The sequence below is a fragment of the Sinocyclocheilus rhinocerous genome, unplaced genomic scaffold (assembly GCF_001515625.1).
Source record: "Sinocyclocheilus rhinocerous isolate Xijiao unplaced genomic scaffold, SAMN03320098_v1.1 scaffold7084, whole genome shotgun sequence".
NCBI lineage: Eukaryota > Metazoa > Chordata > Actinopteri > Cypriniformes > Cyprinidae > Sinocyclocheilus > Sinocyclocheilus rhinocerous.
The window spans coordinates 120,306-146,991 of NW_015661994.1; the positions used below are offsets into that span (position 1 = coordinate 120,306).

Here is a 26,686-nt window from a genome sequence, read left to right on the forward strand (position 1 = left end):
GTCTCTCATGTGTCTCTGCGGTTCCACAGCTCTGTCTCATTACTACTCACATGCAGACTGCTGCATCTCACTCTCTCACTGCTTTTTATTGCATCCAACTGATGCATTTCATTCCCTAATTGCATTGCCTCGCCTCAGCTGTTGCATTTCACTGTCACTGCATTTGACTGCATTGCTCCACTAATGCATTTCACTCTCTTACTGCATTGCATTGCCTCAACTGTTGTATTTCACTCACTCACTGCATTTTACTGCATTTCACTGCCTCCACTTTTGCATTTCACTCCCTCACTGCATTGCATTGCCTCATATGTTGCATTTCACTCACTTGTTGCATTTTACTGCATTTCACTGCATCCACAGACTTGTTGCATTTCATCGCATTGCATTGCCTCCAATGATGCCTTTCACTCTCTCACTGCATTTTCATCGCTTCCAATATTGCATGTCTCTCTCTCTCACTGCATTTCACTGCATTTAATTGCCTCCATTGATGCATTCCACTGTCTCACTGCATTTGACTGCATTGCACTGCCTGCCTCCATGAATCCATTCCACTCTCTCACTGCATTTCACTGCGTATCATTGCCTCCACTGATGCATTTGACTTTCTCATTGCATTTCATTACCTCTACTGTTGCTTGTTTTTGTTGCATTTTACTCTCTCACTGCATCTACTGCTGCATCACACTGCCCCCTTTCACTCAACTCACTAGTTTCCGAATAGTGAATTAAATTTATGTAAAAAAAAAAAAATCTGAATACAGTAAAAGTAAAAATTAATGACTTATGAATTAATTACTAAACTAATTAAATAAATAGAACATAATTGTCACTCCCTGGGAAATTTTTGCAAAATTTACTGTAATAAATGACTTGCAGTTTATAGTGCGCAGACAAAAAGTTCATGTTGGCAACCGAGGTCTGAGAGCAACAGTACGAGGTAATAATTTTTTTGATGCATTTTTGTTCCATTTTTTATTTAAAATGCTTTTCATACTAGTTTATCAATAACAAATGGAACATTTGAATAGAATTTTATGATTTACTTTTTAGATATAATTTTTTTGTCATTTGTATTTAAATTTGTTATTATTTTATCATTTATTTTTCATAAAGTATTTACATTTATGCATGTTTTGGATATCTTATTTGCTTTTTTTTTTTTGCATTGCATTTTATTGCATTTATTTGTTTCCATCTAACATTTGTTTCCATCTCACATTTTCAATGCAATAAAACTATGTGCATTGCTGCCCGTCACTGCGTCCACTGTAGCATTTCACTGGCCTCGTCCCAAATGCTGTCCTAAACCCTTTGGGTCCGATGAGTCCACACATAATGCCTCACAGTAGTCCAATACGGAGACAGTAGTACAATTTGGGACAGAGCCACTGTCTCACTGCTTTACTGCTGTCTCACATATTACATCCACTGCAGCTGCTCAAAGACTGATGATGATCCACACAGGAGCTCTGATGTGCAGGACATAAAAAATGAGAGCTAGGAACAATCAAAAAGACTTCTTGTTAACAAATCCAGAGGTTTATTAGATTTGTGGTTATATTTTGCGAGTTCCACATACAATATTGTAGTTTTGCAAGGCACTACAGGTGAATAGGGTGAAAATTAACTAATAGACCATATTTATTAGTCTAACCATAATAACCATATTTTCACCAGTTGATTATTCACAGTACGTAAAGACATTGGTTTTGCATTACAAGTTTTCTTAAATATTATGTTTAAATATGCAAATGAGTCATTATGTAATTAAATATGCACTAATTTGCAGAGCATAAATTTGAACACTGGATAAAGCCAGGTACGAAATTCTTGTTTCATTTTGTTGACATATTAGAGTTAAAGGTTTTATGAATGGGATGTAGGATATTTCTTTTTATCACTCTATGAATCAGAAAATAATGTCAACAGCCAAAAAATAGAATACATTTTCACCATGTTTTTAGGAATAAAATGTAATGTAAAGCAGACACATGATATATGAACAACAACCTCAACTGCAATAACCTTCAGAATATACTGTAGATAGGAATAAAACTGTGAAGTTCAGTTTGGTTACATTTCTGGCTCAGTGCAGAAGAAAAACGTATTCTGAGAAATATGTACTGTAATTAAAATCTACAGATGCAAAGGTGTAATAAAATGAACACTTAAATGTGTATTTTGAATGTTTTCTTTCCATTATTCTGAAAGAAGACATGTTATGGAAGCAAAATAGCTCAAAATCTCAAAAAAAAATAACTATGGTTTTGCCTGTAGTGTCTTGCCTTAAAAGTGCTCAAAAGGTTGTTCTAGATCTGATTTTCTAAAACACAATGCATATTTTGGCCTGCTAGTCATCTCGGCTTCATCCCAAATCAGTCGGAGTCCATTTTAAATCAGCATTTTCCAGGCTGATTCATGATTTAATACCCTGACTGATCATTTTCAGACATCCCCTGACTGGTTCTCCTGTCCGTTTCTCCGTAGGTGGTGAAGGTTGCCGGAAGTAACATCTCCCACAAGCTCCGTCTGTCCAGCGTGAAGCCGTCGGATGAGGGCACGTACGAATGCCGCGTCATCGACTTCAGCGACAGCAAGCTGCGGCACCATCGCGTGCGGGCGTACCTGCAGGTGGAGCAGGGGGCGACGTCGCAAGAGGAGCGTCTGCAGTCTGACCACCACAAGCACCACAAACCCGGCCGAGAGCTCAGGAAGAGGTCCGCTGATGATAGTACCACTGACTGCACTGAGAGCTGTGCACTTTAGGTTCTTCTTATACTTCGTTATTACCCCACCCTAGCACCTGTACACCCACACCACCAAAATACCCATAATTCCTTTCGCCAACCCCCAAACTAGGGATAGCTCACCTGAAAGTGAAAAATCTGTCATTGACTCACCCTCATGTTGTTCCAAACACATATGACTGACTTTCTTGTGTAAAAAACAAAAGGAAACTTTTAAGCTTTTTGATTTATTATTATTATTATTATATTTTGTGTTGGTTTTTTTATGTATTAGCCCCTGGTCACTCTCCTTTTTTGTCCTTTTTGAAGCTTTGTTTTATTTCATGCTGTTTTTTGTGCTTTAACATTCTGCAAAATAAATAATTTTGTGTTTTATGTAAAAAAAAAGTGAGTGAAACTCTATTTTTTTTTATTTTTTTTTTACTTTATTTTATTTTATTCTATGGTCTTTTTGTTCTTTTATATTTTATTTTATGTTTTGTTTTTTGTTTTCATCCTTTTTGAGACTTTTTATTTTATGTCATTTTATTATTTAGCCCCTGGTCACTGTCTATTTCCAAAGAGCAACTTAAACATAAATAAATTATTTTGTATTTTATGGAAGAAACTGAATCTATTTTATTGCTTTTTGAAGCTTTATTATATTTTTTATTTCATTTTATGGTGTTTTATTTCCTTTTTCATCTTCTTATATTTATTTATTTAAAGGTGCTGTATGTAGGATTGACACCGAGTGGTTGAACTAGGTATTGCAGTCCAAATTCAAAATATTGGAGAGGGGTTTTTTTTACCCGGCCCCTCCTCCTCAGACTTGAGCACACACAGGTTGCCAGATTGACGACACCAACAGGAACGAGCACACTTGACGATGAATGAAATGAAATATACTGTGTTTTCCGCCAAATGGCAACCCGGGGTGCCGAAATACAATTGGGTAAACTGGCAGTGGGCGGGTTTCACAAACCAAAACAGAGACCGACATTCCGGCCCGGAACGCACATTTTCAAATGAGAATAACTGACTGTAGCATTGTTTCTCAGATAAACAAGTATGTTAACTTAGCATGTTTCTTAAATACATGCAAACATATTATGGTATTTTTATGCTTTAGTAGAGTCAAAAACTTACATACAGCACCTTTAACCCTAACCCTAGTTCCAAAGAGCAGCTTAGACATTCTGCAAAATAAATCATTTTGTGAGAAAGAGAAGTCAAATGAGGAAAGTGAGTCAAAATGGGTTGAAGCAACATGAGGGTTGAGAGAGTACACTATCCTGTGAACTATCCTGCCGACAAAATATGTATATTTCTGTATAAATATGAAGGTAGATGTCTGTTCAGAACAGCGAGTGCATGTGACAAACGTTTCTAATAATATTTGCCAATGAGCAAGAAAGCAAACTGGACAGTTGATTTAAACTCTTTGGTCATTCTTGGTTTGATCAGATTCCTGGTTTTGATACGGTGTATAGAAGCGGCAGAACAAATGTGAATGTTTGAAATATTCTTCATCAGGTCTAAACGATGACATTTACATGCTGTAATATTACTATCATTGTTTACATGTATAATGTTACAGGCACCAGTCTGAGGGTTTTTTCTGGACTGGCATCACCGATGGCACAGTGTGATTTAATAGGTGCCAGCTTTTGCAAATGTTTCATGAAGCTTTTGTGTCAATAGAAGGATGGTGCGCACACAATATTACGACGTTTTGTGGTTTTTATGCAGCTTTAAAAAAAATCCTGAAAACACTCAAAGTATGTTCAATGGTATTAACACTGGCTTCGTTTCTGGTTTCTTGGATTTTTACGGTTTGATTCAATAGTTCTTTTTGTTTCTGGAAGTAATACATGTACAGATTGTGTATATGAAGTAATCCTACAAAAGACTGGTTTCACCTTCAATGTATGCCTTTATCAAATAAAAAACATTGCTCATATATCATTGTGTATTATTAATACATGATTTGCTTGCTTTTTTATTAACATAGTGAGAAATACTATGCGCACAAATGTGGGAGACTGGGAACGCGAGCTCATCTGAAGAATTTCACTGCGTTCCAAAATTCAAATTTGTTAAAAATTCATATCACTAAGTCACGTGACCAATAGTAGACCGACGTGTCACAGCGTGAGCTCTAAGCTGAATTAAAAGTTCATGCTTCTATGCTTTATTTTCTGGAATGCACGTGTTTTTAAATTAGTGTTAATTAAGCTTTGCCACAATGGATATCGGTTAATGACAATTAAGTTCCATAAGGAAGTAAAGTGGAATCAGCTGTTTCTCTTGAAGTTCAAAACGGCGTCCTGGAGGCTTCAACTCTTTAAATCCTCCAATTTCTTTTGGTCTGCGCACCACTTATGTCCATGCCTGATTATAATATTATAAATGATACTATAAATTATAAATGATAACGAAAAAAATTTTTTTTTTACCTTTCAATCTAACAAAAGAGCTTCGCCACCTACTTAACCTCAAAAATCACCTCAATTCTTCATTATTTCGTCACTTCAATTTGCTTTGTCGCCTTTACCGGCGGTGAATCCCTCAAACAAAGCGCATGTCAAGCGGTTTGACTTTATAATGATGCTTCCGCACTTATCAGAAGCGGCCGAGGGGAAATTGAATTAGCCCCGTATGCCGCGCGGTGGCCCCGGCGCTGGGGCCCGGTGAATAATAGCGCCTCTGTCAGCGCTGGCAGCAGGATAAATAGCACAGTACAGTGCAGATAACACGGCAGCAGGCTAACACAAAGCATATGAGGCAGCTTTAATGCGGCTCTCCCAGGCGGCACATTTATTAGACTGTCACAGAAGAAGCCGCGACCAAACCACATTGAACAGAAGATCCGGACCAACAGCACACAACTAGACCAGAACCTGCTGGATTTTATGAGGGACCAAGAATTTCATTAATTAATAACTAAGTGTACATTAAAATTAGCACTAATAATTTTGTTTACAAATTATGAATCTAAAAATTAATAATTAATTTATATAATAATACTATTTTAATCAGCAAAAAAAAAAAAATTCTATCAACAAATAGTTCAAATAAAAAAATATATTTACAAAAACATCAAACACTCAAGTATGTAATTTTAAAATAGGCCTACTTAAATTCATAAATTTCAAAATCTATTTCAAAATAAAATTTAAAATGAAAAAAAACCTACTGGATTCAGCTCTACTCTTAAAGGATGTACAAATATAATAATTATGTTGATCAGAATGGTTAAACAAACTTTATGGAAAATATTGAGAAATTAATTTATTTTATTAAAAATAATAAACTGCATATAATGTAAAATAACATTTACTGTATTGTACAAACAGGTATAACACATACAAAGCTCTACTATGGTACTCATTGCTTTCTGCCAGAATGCCACGTAATTTCTACAGTAAAACTGAAGTATTTGATATTAGCCACAGATGTCATCCAAAAAAAAAAAATCATAAATGATATAATTATTCTGAAAGATCCTACATTATTATTTTTTTTTATTTTAGAGAAGTAACAATAACTATAATAAATGTTATTTTGGCAGAAAACATCATTTACATGGTAATTTGTATTTTTTGTAAGGAACAAACTCGTCTCAAACTATAACTATCTGCATCATATGAAAAAGTACATTTTTCAGCCTTTTCCAAAAGTTCTTCCAGTCAAACGTGTAGATCAGAAGAATCCTATAAACATTCGTCGTCTTAAACCTAGCGTTCAGATGTATGAAACCCTGTTATGTGGCATCCTCTTGCTGCGGGGCATCAGACTCCTGCAGTAATGTGAGGACGTTGTCTGTGAACTGGTTTCTGGGCTTGTCTGATCCGGTCAGCGTCACAGGCAGCAGATGAGGATGAAGCGGCTCGTACGCGACAGGACAGCACAGCTCATTCAGACTGAACCAGCACAGATCACAGTCCAGATCCATCAGCGAGCGGAACACACTGCAGAGAATACAGACAACTATTAGTGTCATTCATACTATTACAGCAGGATATGGGACTGTCTACTTACAGCAGCACATAAAGTCAACTAGAGCATGGTCAGTTTGTAATATAATTATGGTAATTTGCATTCTAATGATTGACAGATATCTAGAGAGCAGGATAACAAAACTTTGATTTGACTGTCAAGTCCGACATCTAAAGACGGGGTTTGTTGTGGCTGATGAATTATGTATGTATATGTGTGTGTAAAATATTAAAAATATATGTAGAAATAAAAAATATATTAAACAAAACATTATATACACAAAATAATATTTCTGTCAGTTTGCCTATTCTGAAATTACCAGTACTGAAAATATATTTTTAATTTGGATAATATGTTTGATATATACTGTATATATACACAACACAATTTATTTTATTTTTATTCATTTTTATTATTATTTAATTACATACATTTCATTATTAATTATATATTATATTATATAATATTTTATTAATATATTAATAATATATTTATATAATTAAATTAAATATAATTATATATATATATTATATCTTTTATAAAATTGTATTCTATAAATGTTAATATTATTATACAATATTGCAATATTATTAATTGCATATATTATAAATTACATCATATGTAAATAAAAAATGATTTTATATTTTTTGTCAATCATATATGAATAGGCAAATTGATTAATCAGCCTGGCATACATTGGTCAAATCTCTTTCTCTCTCTTTCTATTGGTCTAATCTCAATATGGCCAAATATGAATGAATCTACAATAACAATAATAAAGTTTTGATATTGGTCTCTGCAAGTTACTGAAACTATAAACATAATGCAAAATGAATCACTTTTTATAAAAGAATAATAATGCTGGGGAATTTTTTTAATACACTTTGATAAAGGAAAAAGTCCATTCAAAAAATTAAGAAATATTCCATTTCAGTTTCGGGATGGGTGGGGCTTTACCTGAGACACGCCTCCTGGAGTTTGATTGGCTGCCGGCAGCTAAGGTACTGAAGACAGCTGTCAATCACCCGATCCAGATCCGCCTCCACTGCAAACACACGTTCAGAATAAAGACTAGTCCTTTACAAACACAAATAGCATATGAAAACGGAAGGAAAATCAGCTGTAAATATTAAAACAGACACTGAATAGTGAAAAAGCAAATAATTTTTTTTTTTTGAGACCCTGTACACTATTACAGATTTGCCCTAATTCTCTTTTCCCACAAACCTGAATGTATTTCTCCAGTGAATTCACTCTGTTGACTTAAAATTCACAGCAGAAATGCAAACAGTGAACGCCTGCGTCATAATGGCCACAGATGTTCTAATATATTCTAATAGTCTCCATGGCAGCATTATCCTAATTAATTAATTAAGCAGCCTGATGTAGAGCCTCATTACTCTAGAAAAATGGAGGTGAATGCAGAGGGACGGCGTGACCAGAGACAGAGAGAAATGAAGGATGGATGGAGAATAATAAAGAGGGGAAATGATGTGAGAGAGAGAGAGAGAGAGCACTAGAGCCAGCTGGGAAATAAACAGCATGACCTCTCATTGTCTGTCTGTCTGTCTGTCTCTCAGGTGTCTCTCATAACCATGGAAACTCTATCAGTATTCAGTATTTCCCTCCTTTCACAAACGGTTTTCTCTGGATGAATCTTCTCCACATGGCGGCTCAATCAAACGACAAATCACACAAACCACTGGCTTCAAATTTCTCATGGTTTGGTTTGTAACACGGTTGCCAGATGTCGCTAGACTTGAGGCTAATATTGAAAACGAAATATTATCAGCCAATAGTCAATATTATTTGCATGCATTGAGCCTGAATGCATGAGATGAATGCAGCATGTGAGGTTTTTCCGCTTCACCCCTTTTGCAAACCATCTGGATTCCATCAGAAAACCCACAGAGGGTGAGAAAAACGAAAACAACTGATACGAAAGAGTAAAAAACCCCTCGGAGCTGCTCCAGAGGAATGAACAGAGCAGCACAGGATGGTGTGTGTCTGAGCAAAGCTCTGGGGTTTACAGCTGGAGCTGTGATGTGATATCAACAGGAACACGTCTTCATCGCTTACGGTGAGACTGACTTTGACGTTTGCTGCAGCTGTGATGCGAGACTGATGCGAGTCTGCCATCTAGAGGTGATTGTGCTCACAAATGTTGTTACACAACACAGAATGTGTATTTTGCGTTCCCCCAAGTAACTGCATTCGCATACAAACATTTCGTTTTCTCTCAAAAACACTGAAAGATAGTTTTTCCTTCTATCTCATATCATTTCCATCACCAGTTTTGCATTCGCTCACAAACATTATACGCAAAGTTTCTCAAGAAGGCACAAAGTTTTTGTAACCGAATGCAAAAGCATTGAAATTAATTTCTTTAATCCCATTCAGGGTTATTATAGTTAGCTAAAACTAAAACCATAAAAATTCTTTACTTAAAATAAACGCTTAAAGCAATAAAATATAACATTTTAACATTTTATTTCTGCTGGTAGTCAAGACATAGTTTCTCACCGTTTTCATGTAGTACTAAAATAACTAAAATTAAATAAACTAAAAGTAATAAATAAAATATATATAGATATTTTTAAAAACAAAAACCGTTATAAAATTTACAAAAAATGCTAAACAAAATGACTAAAACTAATATTACAGTGAAAACAGAATATATATATATATATAATTCAAAATATTAACAAAAACTTTAATAAGGACTAAAAAATTAAAATAATGTCCCCTAAGGTTATGCAGGCAATGAAAAATACTATTAAAGTAAAATATCAAGCCCACCTTTACAAGCAAAAATGGTTCAAATCCTAAAATAAGGTCCTACATTAATGTCTTACATTATTTTTAGCTGAATATTGTGTTTCCCTCAGACATTCAGCACATTATGTAAAGTAGATGCATTTTATGTTTTTATGCAGATTATACTACAAGAATATCAGGATTTAGTGTTGCATTTTAAGCTATAATAACGTATAGTGTCATGTGTTATAATGCTGACTCTGCACATTCATTAAAATAATCATTATAATTTTAATTCGACTTAAAGGGGTCATATGATGCGATTTCAAGTTTTCCTTTCTTGTGTGAGGGACAATTGAACAATTAGCTGAACCTTAGCTTTTAAGTTAATGTTATGTTTTTGTTTAGCACATTTTCATTTTTTTACACAATATATTAAACAATAAATTGGCTTAAAGAAATATAAAACCTCTTATTGACTTTCATTGATTTTTCATTAATAACTGATTATTAAATACTATTTGATTTGATTGACTTGATGTCGAGACTTACTCAGGTCCAGTGTCACACACAGAGGTCCGAGACCCTGCAGCACAGCGAGCTGGAGTTTGTAAGCCAGTGTGTGTGTGTAGACGGGTCCGGAGCGAGCGCTGACCTCCGCCTGCTTCATCAGAGAGGAGGTGAGACGGGGCAGAATCTCCTTAGACACGCGTGTCCTCAGGAAATCACCACACGACTCGCCCAGAACACACAACACCTGGACAGTGAGATCCATAAAGAAAAACAGAGCAACTTGATGATCTACTGGATCTAGAATTGTATTCCAACTAATATACACTATACACCATTCTAAAGTTTGGGGTCGGTAAGATTTTAAAAAATATTTTTAAAGGGAGTCTGTTTTGCTCACCAAGGCTGCATTTATTTGACCAAAAATACAGTAAAAACGGTAACATTGTAAAATATATTATTACAATTTTAAATAACTGATTTCTATTTGAATACATAGTAAACTGTAATTTATTTCTGTGATCAAAGCTGTATTTTCAGCATCATTACTCCAGTCTTCAGTGTCACATGATCTTCAGAGATCATTCTAATATGCTGATTTGCTGCTCAAGAAACATTTCTGATTATTATCAGTGTTGAAAACAGTTGTGCTGCCCAATATTTTTGTGGAAACGGTGATACATTTTATTTTTCAGGATTCGCTGATGAATAGAAAGTTCAAAACAGCATTTATTTGAAATAGAAATGATTGATCACAGTTAACGCAAACTACTTTCAGACTGATTCACGAATGAATCCTTCAGAAGAATTTGTGCTTTGACCAATTCATTGGTAAAAATCGACTCAAAAGAACAATTCATTCATAATTCGGGCATCACTATAGTTAGCAAGCTTCGCTTCACTGAAAAAACAGTATCAAGCCAATTTAATATTAATTAAATTATTGTTTTAAATTACTAGATAAATGATATATAAATGATTTCCTAATGCAAATCATTAAACTACAATATTGCGTTAATACTATAGAAATGCCCATGACTTTGAATGCTTTATTAATTTTCATGGCCTTTTAAAACAATTGTTTTAAATTGTGGATGGTCGTAGTTGCTAAGGTGTGTTTTTGCATGCTGCTATCTGGTTGCTAGGGTGTTCCGAGTGGTTGCTAGGACATTGTCTCACCTTGAATGCTCGCGGTACAGCAAGAGGGTCATCGTTGGTGAGACGGTGGAGGAGAGCAGGCCAGCACCGGTGCACCATGGGAAGCAGCTCGTCCTCACGCTCACATAAAACACACACACACAACTCCAAGATGTCCAACACCTGTAAATGCACATGGATGTTTGACGTTAAACGTGCTCTTCTCAAAGGAAACAGGCCTCCAGCGATGCCAAAGCTATAATACATCAACAGAAGAGATTTTACAACCTTGAGTCGGATTCCCAGGTTGGAGTCAGAGAGCAGGTGGATGCATCTCTCCATCACGTCTTTTGCAATCTGGATATGGAGAGGAAGCTCCTTTTTCTCTGCAGGACCATCCATGTCCTCATCAGAAGCAGAAGTTGGTGGAGGAACATCTGTGGATAGTAGAATTTAAAAACCAAATTGGTCATTTTACATGCCATTCCTGTGCATTCGACTGCATGCTCATGATCATCAGCTGAATGTGTCTTGCAAATCAGCTACAAACCTTCAGTGTGACAGTAGGAAAGCCATAATAACGGATCGCTCTGGGAATTTGGCTCTGTGTGGTGTTGGTTTAATGATCAGAAATCTGAGCCCTGAGTTGAAAGTCTCAGCATGTGGAGGATTGAAGATGAGCCAAAAACGGAGCTCGTGCCATCATAATTCTGCTCTATTACTTCTGTACCCTTGTGTAAAGCACTCACCGCAAGCTTGTTCCAGGGGAACCCACTACATCTATTACAGGTCTGCGGCTATGATGAAACCTTCAGCAGAATTAACGTAACAGTTCCAACACTTTTTACTTTTATGCTGCGGCAACTCACTGGATCATTACTGTCGTCTGCTGTGCAAGAATTAAATTACAAGCAGGAACTGTAATGCTCAAGTATTTGCTGAAGAAAATATGGTAGTCGCCCATGCAATGGTTGCTATGATGTTCTGAGTGATTGCTCTGCAGTTGCCAGGTTATTATTGGAAAGTGTTTTTGGAGAATTAGCTTACTAGTCCAAAAAAAAAAACAACTCCCAGGTATTTTGGTCTCTAGATATCAAGGTCATGCAACATTCAGAATTTAAGAATTGGCTCCCATTCATGACAGGAATAGAAATTTACTGAACTAAATTTCTAGGAAAGGCAACACAGGTAATGCATCCTGGGAAATGAAGGTCTAAAAAATGCATTACATTTTATGAAGTACACAAGTAAACTCCAATTTTGTAAACATTACGGATTCAGTTTTGAAGTGGCTGAAGTCCCTTACTAGTTTTATCACCTGCCAGGTAAAAATCATAAGTCTGACTGCTTAGAAAAGCAACAGCATTTGCATTTAAGTTTAAAATCTAAGGTTAGGCCGGTTAGGCCAAACATAAATGAATCAAAATCACAAACCTAGATCGTTAGGATCTTCCTCCTCTACTCCAATGCCTTCTGCAAGCTCCTTATGCTTCTTATAGTCCAGGAGAAACTGCCTCAAGTTCACACACTCTTTATTATGGGTCTCTTTGCTGGGTGTCTTCTGGTGTCCCAGAGAAGCGGGGAACCATCTCACTGTGGTAAACATGTTTGGCTTTTTCAAACTCTAAAAACACATTTAGCCACTAATACTTAAGAGTAACAATGTTTGAAATAATAGTTAAGTAAACTAAGGAAAAGTAAGACATACCAAGTGCTTTCATGAGTGAGTGCAGCACACTACAGAACTGTGGCGCTCTCCGGTCATAGCTGAGATCAAGTGCCGTTAACACGTCCTGCACTACATCGGCCACTAGAGGCAGCAGACTGGCATCTGAGTGAGTGAACATGACTGCAAGAACTCGCGGAGCATGAGGGTGAATGCTAGGTCTGGCCAGGTTTAGAGAAACATCATTGAGAAGGTAGTCTGAGTTCTCGATGACCAGCTCCTTGGGTGAACTGTAATCGCAAGCCTTGCAGAGGTCGCACATGGCGCTAAAAGCCGCTTGGCTGACAAGAAGCAACTCGTCTCCGGCCTTCTCCAGCACAGGGTATAGCGTTGTCATTAGAAGCAAACGGAAATCGGTGCCTAATGCCAGGGCGAAGCCTCCGATGCCATCCAACTGGATACAGATTTGCCAGATGTTGCTGTTGAGTTGGTGGAGCGTTGGAGTTTTGGATGCTGGAAGCAGCTGCAGACAGTTTCGTTCTGGATTATTGAACACCAAGGAGTTTGTAGACTCAAGTTTCCCTTCCAAGGCTTCTGAGACTGTAGGGAGATGCCAGTTACTCAAACTGATGTACTCCTCGATGATGGACATGATTGACGATTTCAAGTCTTCTTGACTTGTTCTAGACTGGTTTGCTCCTGAACAATCAACCCTAGAATTGTCCATCTCTACGCCAATGCCTGCAGCACCAACAATGACCTCGTTGAGGACCAAAGCAGCTTGCTTTCTGTAAACCGAAGACTCCTTGTACAGCTCCATGAAGCGGTCTACAAGAAGGTAGAGGTTTCCGTAGCATCCCAACATGCGGCAGATCTTCCTGAGTGCTGAGAATATTTTGTCATCTGTGAAGTAGAGGAAGTATTTCCTCTGGGATGGGATTTGGTGCATGTCAGGTCCCAGGTTTGTTGAAGACGTTAGAGTCTTCTCCTCAATGATCTTCACATCCGTTACGTCCAGCTCCATCACCTGCATGAATGCTCTGGAGATGCGCTCAAGATGTACTGCTGAAGTTAGTACCACATCCACTTTGGGCCCCAGAATCTTGAGGTACCCAAGGAACACGTTAAGAACAAAGAGCTTGTGTTGGTCGTCAGACGTTCTCATAAGTCTAGGTAAGGACGACGCCAAGCTGTGGAGGTTTTCGGATAGAATGTCAGTAAAGTCCTGCCCACCATTGGTTTGACCTTTTTGTGCCACCTCATCCAGTGCTGCACTGCACCTGTGCTTAACCTCAGGTTCCTCATCGTTGACAGCACCTACCAATGCTTCCAGAAGAGGACCGACACATTCACCAACAGACTGGCTACACTGAGAAAGGAGGAAATGGGATAGATTGACCAACTCAAGCCTGACTCTCCAGTCCGGGTGGGAAGAAGTGCAAGAAATGATATTCTGTAAGACCATGGCAAGGCGCTTGGATGTGGCTTTGCGCCAGGATGGAGTCCTCTTTACAACAAGCTCCTCAACCCTCCCCAGATCAGCAGCTACTACATCATTGTCTGTCTGCTGAAGCTGCTCATCGGCCATTACCAGACCAACTACCTTGTACCAAACCCTCATGGCCTTCACTGTAACCCCATGGCCTTGTCTTATGTCTCCACTGATCACGAGACTCAGCGAGCGGGAAATGCCAGGTAAAAACGTGGCCAAGGTACGTCCGAGCAGATACCTCTCATCCGGTCTTGGCTCAATGTGTTCCTCTTCGCAGTTGCACTGCTGAAACAAAGAAAGGAGACATTTCAGGGAAGCCGTTTGAACTCCTCTGGCCTTTTCATGCTCTGCGAGAGCCAGAAGCAGCGACACAGCGGCTCCAAGTCCGGGCAACATGCTTGGCTCATAGAGTTTAAAAGCAATGTCACCATAGGCAGAGTGCAAGAGGGCGTCCAGGCATCTGAGCACGGCCAGCTTTAGTTCCTCAGAGGTTGTGGCGGGTTTTCCAGGGTCTTTTGGGGAACAAAGACAAAGGCACAGCTCGGAGAAAAGATCCCGAAGAGAATCCCAACTCTGAACGCAAGTGTTCTCCAATACATACGTCATGACTTCCATCACCGCCTGGATGAGTCCCTCCCGCTTGGAGCCAGGAGTTTTGAGAACAAATCTTAGGGGAAACAGAACATAGTCCTGGAGCTGTTGAAGAGCTCCATCGCTCACACTGCGGAGATGACCGCTAAGAGCTTCTACGTTAGCAGTCGTAGGTTCTTTGGTCAGGAGGACACAGGATGGTCGGAGATATGCAAATGCAATCTTTGGGTCTTCGATCTGATGTTCAGCCATTATCCATGTATGGAGCTATGAGATCTGTGAAGGAAGATTGTTTCATTATTGTTCAGTGGGGATTTAACTTTAACTTTCTGAAATATGATTTTCAGTAGGGCTGCACGATAAATCGCATGCGATATTTAATGCGCATCTTGTCAGTAAAGCCAGCAGTAAATCTCCATCACGTGTGTGCTTTCACATGGAGCAGCATTTACTACACAGAGCCGTTGTTCACTGACAAGCTGCGCAAAACCACTATCATATTTTGCGCAGCTTGTCGGAGAACAACGGCTCTGTGTAGTAAATGCTGCTCAATGTGAAAGCACACACATGATGGAGATTTACCGCTGATTACAGAACTGGCATTACTGACAAGATGCGCATTAAATATCGCACGCGATTTATCGTGCAGCTCTAATTTTCAAAAAATTACACAAAAAAAAAGCTAACAATGTTAACTGATTTTACAAAACTTTTGGCAATTAATCAAAGCATTAAGCAGCATCAGTTAGTATTCAATATCTGATTTAAATTACATTTTGATTATATAGTCTAGCAAATGCATTTCACAATAGATACAGCTCCTTTTCTAACTTCTTAAATAATATTGCTGATGATTGTTTTGACTAGCATACATATGCTATCTTAAAACAAATAAACATACAAACAGGCAAAACACATTGACAAAAGAGTCTGACAATTACCAACTATGAACTGCTTATCACACTAAAACATGACATTTCCTTTGAGGTGTATATTACTCTTGTTACTGTGTATGATTAATAAGATGATAATATTGCATGCGATTTATCGTGCAGCTCTAATTTTCAAAAAATTGCACAAAAAAAAGCTAACAATATGAACTGATTTTACAAAACTTTTGGCAATTAATCAAAGCATTAAGCAGCATCAGTTAGTATTCAATATCTGATTTAAATTACATTTTGATTATATAGTCTAGCAAATGCATTTCACAATAGATACAGCTCCTTTTCTAACTTCTTAAATAATATTGCTGATGATTGTTTTGACTAGCATACATATGCTATCTTAAAACAAATAAACATACAAACAGGCAAAACACATTGACAAAAGAGTCTGACAATTACCAACTATGAACTGCTTATCACACTAAAACATGACATTTCCTTTGAGGTGTATATTACTCTTGTTACTGTGTATGATTAATAAGATGATGCCTGATCAACAAATTTAAAACCTTGAAATCACAAAAACAACTTGTTTTTAGTATATTCTTCTATGGTCAAGTTTCATTTTAATATAGGAAGAGGGAAAGAGCATATTGAATAATGACTTACAGCCCCTCCCCTTAAAATTTCCCATAATACTTACTCTGAGTGGTTCAGTCCAGCTAAGTCATGTCAGCAGCAGCACATTATGCTGTTTCAAGCTCATAATCATGACATTAAACCCCTGCTTCATGTCATTAAATACAAAATTACGAAATTCAGTCCAGATGGAGATCCTCTATGCCTGCTACCAAACAAAGGCAGGGTTTCTTAGACAAAAGAACACACACCACTAGAAAATGACTGCTATTATTATTCAAAACGACACATGTTGTAAAGATCACAGTGTTGCAAAAAACACATCCAGCATGACGTCGCGTCTCTATGACGTCGGCATGACGTCACGCACGCGACCCTCGTTTGTTTATCAACCAACTTGCAACAAAATCTCATCGTGTTCAAACATTCGGCAGAAGTTTCGAGGAATATACTCGCGTATTGTATCGATTTATTAATATCTCGACTTAAACCGCCCTTTTGATCCGCGGTATTTTGTATTTCAGGGGTTTCCGCGTGCGTTTTGCCATATTGAAGTTAAATCCAGATAAGGCGACAAAAACTGCTGACAGGTGAGAAGTTATTTACCTTTATCGTTTAGTTGTTGCTTGATTTGTTTCTTTAAACTGCTTCATTAGCTTTTACTGTCTTGAACATGTTCACTGCATGTCCCGGAAATTATGCATTACAACTAATCACCTCAACTAATCAATAACTCACACTATGCATGAAGTGCAGAGAGTTTAAGTTCAAACTCATCAATTATATTTCATTTATTAATCACATATATATGCAATCAAACTACCGTTATATATATACTTTGTTTATATATGTATATTTTACTTATATGTACCTTGTTTTACTATATATTGGTCTTTAAAAGTACAAATATTCCATGTGGTCTCTCTTAATACAAGTAGGCCTAGTCCTCTGAAAATGATCCTATATGCATAATAATTCATAAATAAGCTAAATGCATTTGAAAGTAGTTTAATATGGTGTATAGCATGTCACACCACAACATTTCATATATAATGTGTATGTATGTGGTTAGTTAGTTGATAAAATGGATTATTATAGCATTTCGATTTAATATCGAGCTTCCAGATTAAAACATATATATATATGACAGTATGAGAGAATGTGTATGTTTTGATTTTAGCACAGTTTTTAAACTTCTTTTTTTCAGTAGTCCAATTTAAATGGTCCTGCAGTGTGGAAAAATAAAATAAACATACAAATATTCCATGTATAAGCTATAATATGATATAAGAAATATAATAAAATGTTATTTATAAAGTAGCTTCAGATGCAGAATAACATGTCAGACAGTTTCAGCAGTGTCTTGTGTGATCTATCTATCTATCTATCTATCAACTTTAAGTTTCTTAAGTAAAATGCAACTCAGACCTGTTATTAATCTGTTGTCTTGTTAGAGTTGTTCGGTGAGAGAGAGCGGTCAGCATGTCGTCTTTCTCCGAGTCTGCGCTGGAGAAGAAGCTGTCTGAACTGAGTAACTCGCAGCAGAGCGTTCAGACTCTGTCTCTGTGGATCATTCATCACCGCAAACATGCATCCTTCATCGTGCGCGTGTGGCACAGAGAACTGAAGAAAGGTAAGAGAGCTTTACTGCTGCAGACGCTGGTGATCGGTTAGCAGCTGCAGCTTTGGGTTTAGAATGGTAGTTGAAGGAAGGAATAGTGAAAATTTGCCAAAAATGTGCTCACTCTCAGGTCATCCAAGATGTAGATGAGTTTGTTTCTTCATCAGATTTGGAGAAATGTAGCATTGCATCAGTGTCTCAGCAATGGATGCTCTGCAGTGAATGGGTGCCGTCAGAATGAGAGTCCAAACAGCTGATAAAAACATCACAATAATCCACAAGTAATCCACACCACTCCAGTCCATCAGTTAATGTCTGGTGAAGCCAAAAGCTGCGTGTATGTACGAAACAAATCCATCATTAAGACATTTTTAACTTCAGACTGTTGCTTGCTTCCTGCTAAATGCAGTCCATAATCTAAAACAACACTTCCTCCAGTGAAAATTTCATCTCGTCTGAATCAGGAGAGAAATATGCAGATCAGGCAAAAAACAGTTGTAAACAAATATGTGGCTGGATTTTGATGTGAGAGACAACGGGGGATGGACTTTTTCACTTATTATGGATTATGGACGTTAATTGATGGACTGGAGTGGTGTGGATTATTGTGATGTTTTTATCAGCTGTTTGGACTCTCATTCTGACGGCACCCATTCACTGCAGAGCATCCATTGCTGAGACACTGATGCAATGCTACATTTCTCCAAATCTGATGAAGAAACAAACTCATCCTAATCTTGGATGACCTGAGGGTGAGTACATTTTCATTTTGAGCTGAACTATTCCTTTAAAGGGAACAAACAGATTTGGTCAGTCGAGGAACATAAGACCAAACTTTACTGGTCTAAGTTCAGTTTGCACAAGGCATCTTGGTTGAAGGTTAACCTTCAAAAATGACTGAAATGATCAAACAGTAAAACTGAAACACACACAAAAAAGATTTGTTTTAGAGTTAATAATAATTAAATGTGTTTGTTGTTCAGCTAAACGCAGCAGGAAGTTGACGTTCCTGTATCTGGCTAATGACGTGATTCAGAACAGTAAGAAAAAGGGTCCCGAGTTCGCCAAAGACTTTGAGGGCGTCCTGGTTGATGCCTGCTCACACGTGGCCAGGTAAACACACCTTCATATATGCTTCATGCCTTCAGTAGTATGAGTTTGTCCCGCCTCACATATATTCTGTGTCTTTCTCTGGCAGAGATGGAGATGATGGTTCTAAGAAGCAGATGGAGAGGTTGCTGAACATCTGGCAGGAGCGAAGCCTCTACCGTTCAGACTTCATCCAGCAGCTCAAACTGGCTATTGAGGACTCAGACAGTCCCAAACACAAGCCCGCAGGTCAGCGTAATACTTGCATATTGCGTAAAAGCTCTAAAAACATCCCAAGATGCATCTGATGAATGTCTAGAATGATCAGAGCTGCAATCTAGATAAAGAAGCTCAATATGAGAGCTTTCATTTGTGTCTTATGTGTTCATCGCTACATCATTCCCAGGCTTCCTTTGTGTTATTTCAGTTTTCATAACTACTATAGCTTGCAAATCTTATTTTAATACAACGTTTTGGTCATGCAACCTTCATCAGGCATTGTTTTCACCAGAATGCATGCTTGTTAACTGTCTTGTCTTGGCTTGTAGAATGCATGAAGTGAATCATCTCTTTTTGAAAGTAAAGTGAAGTAAAAGTTGCATGCTGTTTTTTAGTAGATGATAGAAAAAATTTAAAGAGAAGCTACCAGAAGGTCCAGGAGGAAGAGGAGGAGGAAGATGATGATTATAGAGGTCACTATTCTCCCCAGGAGACGGACGCAGCCGCTCCACAACTGGTACGAATAAAATTTACTCGAAAGAATTGTGATTATAAGCTTTGATTCTTGATACTGATTGTTGTTATAGCATTTCTATTCAATATCAGGATTCTAGATTTATAATTTCTATGTCTGTTTTTATGGTTTTTTTTATTTTAGCACCATTTTTAAACTTTTTTTTGATTTCATTAGTCCATTTTAAATGCTCCTGCAATGTGAAAAATAAATTGAAATATAAAATAAAAATGCAAACGTTCCATGTATAATATAATATAAAAATGTCTATAATAACAGAATTAAATTAAAATGTTTAAAACATTTTCAGAGACACTGCTAAAGCTGCTTTACACGTAATTCTTGATCTGATTTTCTTTTTATTATTATTATATAATATTTTACACAAAGTTTGTATTTTCATTTCTTTTGGTTCATTTTTCACTTTGCAGGACCATTGAAAATTGACTAACGAAGTCAAAAAAGTTTAAAAATGGTACTAAAACAACAATATGTAAATATACATATTAATTCTAAATCTAAGAGCTTATCTTTGAATAAAAATGCTACAATAACAATCAATATCAACAATCATGGGTAAGAATCACACTTCTTTGAATAAATGGCATTTAAATGATACCCCAAACTAAGGGACTCATGGTAGGAAAAAAATATTTACATTAATAATGTAATAAATTTATACAATTATGATATAATGTATGTAATATAATGCATATATAAAAAGCTTGGGTAGTTGATTCGATGTCACGTTGCAAGATATTGCTAAAACTGTTTGATGGTTCAAAGCAACTACCAATGTGATTTATAAGAACCTGACTTCTAAGAAAGATGGTGTGTGATTGTCATGATCCTCAGACGGAGGATCTGGTGAAAGCGCTGCAGGATCTCGAGAACGCTGCGTCCGGTGACGCTGCCGTGAGACAGAAGATCGCATCCCTTCCACAGGAAGTGCAGGATGTTTCTCTTCTGGAGAAGATCACAGGTGAGTCTCGCTGGAGAAACGTAACCCTGTCTAACAGGAAGTGGTTTTCTGATGAAGCGCTTCATGTTGTGTCCTCTGCAGATAAACAGGCGGCAGATAAGCTGTCAAAGACGGTGGACGAGGCCTGTCTGCTGCTGGCTGAGTACAACGGACGCCTGGCCGCTGAGTTAGAGGACCGGAGACAGCTGGCCCGAATGCTGACAGAATACATCCAGAGCCAGAGAGATGCGCTCAACGAGAGGGAGAAGAAGCTGGAGGTACGAGACTAACGACAAGTTTACCGTCCTGTCGTCATCTGCTCCTCGTGTCTTTCCAACTCTATTTGATTTTCTGCAGAATACCAGAGCTGATGATTTCAATATAATGAAAGTGGATGTGATTTTTACCTTCAAGCAACAAAAAGTAGTCCATATGACTTGTATTCAAGTTTTTAGAAATCATCCGAAAGACCAAAATGAAATCATTATTCCCTGATAAATCATAATTGTGCTTCAACTTAAGTTGAGGTTAATTTAGGTTTAATTCCTCACACAAAGCTGTCTTGGTTTCAGAAGACTTTAAATATATCGCCAAGTCATATGGACAACTTTTGGGATACTTTTCATACTTTTATGGTACTTTTTATCCATTTTGGAGCTTGAAAACAAGCTTCTGTAAAACGCTTCCTTTTGTGTTTTATGGGAGAAGGTAAATCAAACATATTTGGAAAGACTAAAAAAATACATTTTTGAGTTAATGCATTACTTAAATTACCTTTAAGTATCTGAAATACATAAGATTTTTAAATATTTTTAAACAATTCTCTTCTGCTCACCAAGGCTGCATTTATTTGATCAGAAATACAGTAAAAACAGTAATATTATGAAGTATTATTACAATTTCAAATAACTGATTTCTATTTTAATAGATATTAAAATGTAATTTGTGACCCTGGACGGCTGCTCAAGAAACATTTCTGATTATTATCAGTGTTGAAAACACAAATACACAGTGTTGTGGAAGTTGCATGTATGCATTTTATTTTTCAGGATTCTCTGGTGAACCGAACGTTCAAAAGAGCAGCATTTATTTGAAATAGAATTTTTTTTTAGCATTATGTCTATACTGTCACTTTTGATCAATTTAATTAATCTTTACTGAATAAAAGTATTAATTTCTTTTAAAAAATGTGAATGACCCCACACTTTTGAATGGTTGTCTGATCAATTCAGTCATTCATTGAATATCTGATGTTCTTGCAGGAGTACAAGCAGAAACTGGCTCGCGTCACACAAGTGAGGAAGGAGCTCAAGTCTCACATCCAGAGTCTTCCAGACCTTTCTCTCCTACCGAACGTCACCGGCGGCCTCGCTCCTCTCCCGTCTGCTGGAGATCTGTTTTCCACCGAGTGAACATCTCTATGAGACTCACAGTCCTGTACGATCAGACACTGGGTTCCTCCTCACTGACAGTAACATCAGTAATGGAGCGAGTGATGAAGATCTGCTTTCACACGTTTGTTTTTCATTAGTTCTCATGTCAGCTAAACCTCACGGAGATCAAACCCGCCAGTCGATCCGTCGTTAAACCGGACTCAAAGTGTGGAGCTTTTGTTTTGATGTGACTTTGCTGTGGAAAGCAACTCCCTTTGCTTTGTCTTATGTCTGTAGGTTTTTAGTTTTACTGCTCAAGAGTTTAATTTCACTTCATTTTGGTTTTGGAAGAAACTAAACATGAGGATTCAGTTTTAAACACTTCACTGCTAATGACTCATAATGTTCATGATATCAAGAATTATTAATTAGAAACTCATGCAAACTGTGATATATTTTGGTTACAAACCTGACCTGTTTTTCTTCAAATGATTATTTTGATGATAAATACAACAGATTTGCTGATATTTGTGAGAAGAATACAGTGTGATCGCATTCTCTTCTATGGTATGAGTAGTGTCTCTCATTAAATATGACTGAACACATTCAGCAACAAAATTATTTGTGATATTAGTGGATCCTTGGAATTTGATTTGAATGGATTGCTGTATTAGTGACATGTAAATGAGAATGTGATGCGTTGAAATATAAAGTGGCCAAACTCTGTTCAATACATTTCTTATGTTAAATTCACAGATGAGTGAACACTGTGTGTGTTTATGCTGTTGCTGATTACCACCAGGAGGGAAAAAAAACAAAATACAGAGAAAACTGAAGTGAAGCATTTTCTAGTCTCACAGGTCTTTGGGAGAACATATAGTTCAGGGAAATCATGTTTTTAAAGAACTCTTCATACAGTAAAGGTGATACACGGCCTGTTCATGGAAGATTAATTAATTTATTGTTTCAAATCTAACACACAGATGAAGTGAGAAGTCATCTTATTCTCTCTGCCCATTTTGTCTACGTTAATGCCCCTATTCTAATCCAACTTCTCTAGATATCCTGCTGTTTACTTCATTTTCTGAGCTCGGATGTGTCCCAGGGTTTTGGTTTTGTTAATGGCGTAGGCCGCAGCGAGCTGCTTATCACAACATGGATCGATTCATCTTTTGCAACATGAAGAATAAACTCATTCGCTTGGTAATACTTTGTTTGTAAATTGTTTATTGAATGGCCAAGACAGTCAACGGATCGAGAAATCCCGAGTTATATACTGTAATCTTGTGTACTAGAACATGCTAGCTAGTTTTCAGTCAGCGGCTAATAAAACAAGCAGGGAAACGACAGAACGGACAGTTACCGTGAAAGCAAACACTGCGCTAAGAACCGAACAAAGACTGGAAAAGGCCGGATCAAACCGGTCACGACACACGGGTCTGAGTAGAGAGTAGATGACAGAAGTTTCTCGAACTTTCTTCCCCGTCCTCCGTCGCTTCTGGGACCCGCGCGATGTTTTTCCTCGATAATAATAACACGTCGCTAGATTGATTTGTTGTATAACAACTTAAAAGTATATTGTAAAACAAAACAATATTGAAAAAAAAAAAATGCCCAGTCCAGGACCTACTAGCACTTCAGCAACACAGTCAGGGTCTGTTTCAGCTGGGGTCACTGTGCTGATCATCTTTGGGCTTTACATCTGTTACAAGAAGGTAAGTATTTTCAGAGACAAATAAAATCTTTGTTGGTGAAGAGCTTTATTAAAGGAATAGTTCACTCAAAAATGAAAATTATCATCTTTTACTCACCCTCAAGTTGTTCTTAACCTGCATGACTTTTTTTCCCTTTTTTTTTCTGTGACCAACAAAACAAAACAGTGCGAATGTCAGGGTTGCTTTTTACGTATTAATGTGGATCAGGGACCCCAACCACCAGGCTTCAAAAAGAACAACAAACGTACATTTAATATACCATGAAAATTGCCCAGAAAACCGTGTGCCATATTCCAGGTCTTCAGAAGTCATATCAGCTTTACATGCGGAAATGGATGGAATTGTAAGTTGTTATTTCCCCATGTCAGACATTACGCCACTGGGTTTGATTGTTACATGACTGGTTTTGGAATCAGCATTGGGACAGTATTGTAATCTTGTGCCATCCTGAGGAGGAGGGCTTCTCCACCCGAACATCTCCCAAGGTTTATTCCTCTGTAACTAAACCTTTTGGGGAGTTTTTTCTTCACACTGTCACCTTTGGCTTCTTCACTGGGTGACACAAAGACCACAGTATGTATTTTAAGAAGTGCTGCTTAAAATGTATTTATAAATATTCAGTATTTTAGTTTATGACGTTCTAAATTATTTTTATATTAACTTAACGCTTGCACAATTTTACTTTAAAATAAAAGTTCTTGGAAAAAAAAAAAAAGCTTGTGTTTTTATTTTTTTGTTGGATGATTGACTTGATATACACTCTAGATATTCGAATTCTCTCAAGAAAATTTAATTATTTTACTATGAAGGTTGCAGGTGTGTTAACTGATAACCTTTTGTTTTATTGTGGTACAAATGTGATACAAAAGGTACAATTGTTAAAGATTCTGCAAAAATTTCAAAAAGACTTGACCGGTAAAAGGCTCAAATATACACATTTCTATAGCGTTTAATTGTTAGTATTGTTCTGTTTTACCATTGCATGCCACTGCAGAACACAAACCACTAGACCACTTCCTGCTCCACTGGCACTGCTTTTCATTTTAAGGGGTTTCATTTCATTGAAATGCATTATTTTGTAAAGAAAGATAGCTTTGATGTGAATTCTAGGATAACTCTGATATACAGTAATGTGAGACTGGAAAAATGACTTTATTTTCTTGCATTTTTGACCAACTATTTTCCTGTTTGACACTGTAAAGCTCCTTTGACACAACCAGTATTGTATAAAGCGTTATACAAATAAAGGTGACTTGACTTGTAACTAACTAAAGCCCCATATGCATGATTCGATATGACATGTTGGTTGGTCTCACAAAAGTATCATCATCACACAGAAGCAGCAGCTCTTCTCCGAGATGAGCAGAACCTCAAATGTTCAATAAGAAACCCAACAGTGGCGATTCCCACCAGACCAGACAGAACCAGACGAATCAGAGCCTCAGTGACGCCACAATAATCCAGACAATCTGAAAGAGAAGAGAGCAGCTCATGAACATTTTCTGGCTCATCAAATGTCTTTGTCTGTGGAAAAACAGATGCTGCACGGAGGTCATTACGGCAGGCAGAGTTCTATGGTAAATGTAGTATTTCTTGTACCTTCCTGTCGTGGGCAGATCTCTTTCATGTGAAGACGGACGCTCTTATTGCTCACTGGATTCACAGCCGTGCAGCTGTAGGTCTCTGGATCGTTATAATGAAGCTCTAATGCTAAACTGAGGTTGATGCTGAGATCAGGATTGCTGGTCTGGTTCAACATTTCTCCTCCTTTATACCACGAGATGAACACACCTCGATCATTTTTCACAGAACACAACACAGAGCAGAACTCCTTCATCTTCTGTGACTTTGATGAACCTAGTGGACATCTGTTGTGTCAGGTTAATTCTGAACAGTTTGAGAGAACCTTTTTTCTTCATATCAAGAAGTTCTAGAAATCAACAGATATGTCCGTGATTGGCTACACTGCTCAACACGGCAAAAAACTCTCTGCAAGCAGCTCTCCAGAGCACAAACACGAATATGCATTAGAGTTTCGTTTCGTTTCATTTTGTTGTTTATGTTTAGTTTATTATTTTATGTTGTAGTTTGATTGTTTTCCTGCCTGTACTTTGCTTGCATTTCACCCCCTTTATACCACGAGACAGACACGTCTCGATCATTCTTCACAGAGCAGACCACAGAGCAGAAATCTCTATTTGGAAATTCTGAGAGGAAAAAAAAAAAACTCAGTTCAATGGCCCAAACTGTATAAAACTATAGTTTTATTATTATAATTATTTATATGATTTTATAGCTTGAAATATAACTTATTGTAACTATCAGTCAGACGAGAGAAGACATGTAGTATATGTTTGCAAAGTGTTGATCATGTTGATCAAAACGTTGAGATTTGCATATCAAATATGATACAGGCTTTATAAGCACTAAGTAACATCTCTGCATCAAAGTTTGATCTTCTTTGCCTGCTAAGATACGTTTAAATAAATATATGAGAATACAGATAAGACTGACCTTCAGAATGATTTGCACTGAACAATGAGCCACCAGTGATGACAGGCACAGAAACCGGTGCTTTAGGGCAACAGAACACATAGAAATAACATCAGAGAATGCAATTTCAAGGCATATTGGGATCTGGCCTCATATAAAATCTTGGCCAGATTCACAAAAATCTTTTTAAGAAAGAAGTTAAGACATTTCTTAAGATAAATTCTATTAAGTAAAGAAATATTTTCTTTATAACATTTTTTTCCTTAAGAAAATGAGAGGTTTTAGTGA

General features: G+C 37.2%; 2 protein-coding genes across 3 annotated transcripts; one reads left to right on the plus strand and one right to left on the minus strand.

Annotated features, from left to right (window-relative positions):
• Positions 1–6,329: 6,329 nt before the first annotated feature.
• LOC107727138 (TELO2-interacting protein 1 homolog) lies at positions 6,330–16,567 on the minus strand. Its single transcript, XM_016536921.1, has 8 exons — positions 16,478–16,567; positions 12,847–15,163; positions 12,573–12,731; positions 11,427–11,575; positions 11,181–11,321; positions 10,044–10,248; positions 7,692–7,779; positions 6,330–6,706 (listed from the first exon to the last, which is right to left on the minus strand). The coding sequence occupies exons 2-8, from the start codon at positions 15,137–15,139 to the stop codon at positions 6,499–6,501; spliced, it is 3,243 nt and encodes a 1,080-aa protein (XP_016392407.1). The 5' UTR covers positions 15,140–15,163; positions 16,478–16,567; the 3' UTR covers positions 6,330–6,498.
• Positions 16,568–16,916: 349 nt separating this feature from the next.
• LOC107727139 (regulation of nuclear pre-mRNA domain-containing protein 1B-like) lies at positions 16,917–23,779 on the plus strand. Of its 2 annotated transcripts, none has more exons than XM_016536924.1 (8): positions 16,917–17,003; positions 17,868–18,046; positions 19,018–19,147; positions 19,233–19,372; positions 19,738–19,859; positions 20,712–20,838; positions 20,920–21,095; positions 22,080–23,779. In XM_016536924.1, exons 2-8 carry the CDS (start codon positions 17,896–17,898, stop codon positions 22,227–22,229), a joined length of 996 nt encoding a protein of 331 aa, XP_016392410.1. In that variant the 5' UTR covers positions 16,917–17,003; positions 17,868–17,895; the 3' UTR covers positions 22,230–23,779. The 2 variants fall into 2 exon arrangements, with proteins under 2 accessions (XP_016392410.1, XP_016392411.1); XM_016536925.1 differs by having other exon boundaries at positions 19,741–19,859.
• Positions 23,780–26,686: the final 2,907 nt, after the last annotated feature.

Excerpts from the sequence above, each read along its gene's own strand:
- LOC107727138 (XM_016536921.1), bottom strand. The coding sequence starts at position 15,139 with ATGGCTGAACATCAGATCGAAGACCCAAAGATTGCATTTGCATATCTC. Across the intron at positions 11,322-11,426 it reads ACCTGGGAATCCGACTCAAG|GTGTTGGACATCTTGGAGTT; the intron begins GTTGTAAAATCT and ends GTGCATTTACAG. Across the intron at positions 6,707-7,691 it reads CTCCAGGAGGCGTGTCTCAG|TGTGTTCCGCTCGCTGATGG; the intron begins GTAAAGCCCCAC and ends TATTCTCTGCAG.
- LOC107727139 (XM_016536924.1), top strand. The coding sequence starts at position 17,896 with ATGTCGTCTTTCTCCGAGTCTGCGCTGGAGAAGAAGCTGTCTGAACTG. Across the intron at positions 19,860-20,711 it reads ACGCAGCCGCTCCACAACTG|ACGGAGGATCTGGTGAAAGC; the intron begins GTACGAATAAAA and ends CATGATCCTCAG. Across the intron at positions 20,839-20,919 it reads TCTTCTGGAGAAGATCACAG|ATAAACAGGCGGCAGATAAG; the intron begins GTGAGTCTCGCT and ends TGTCCTCTGCAG.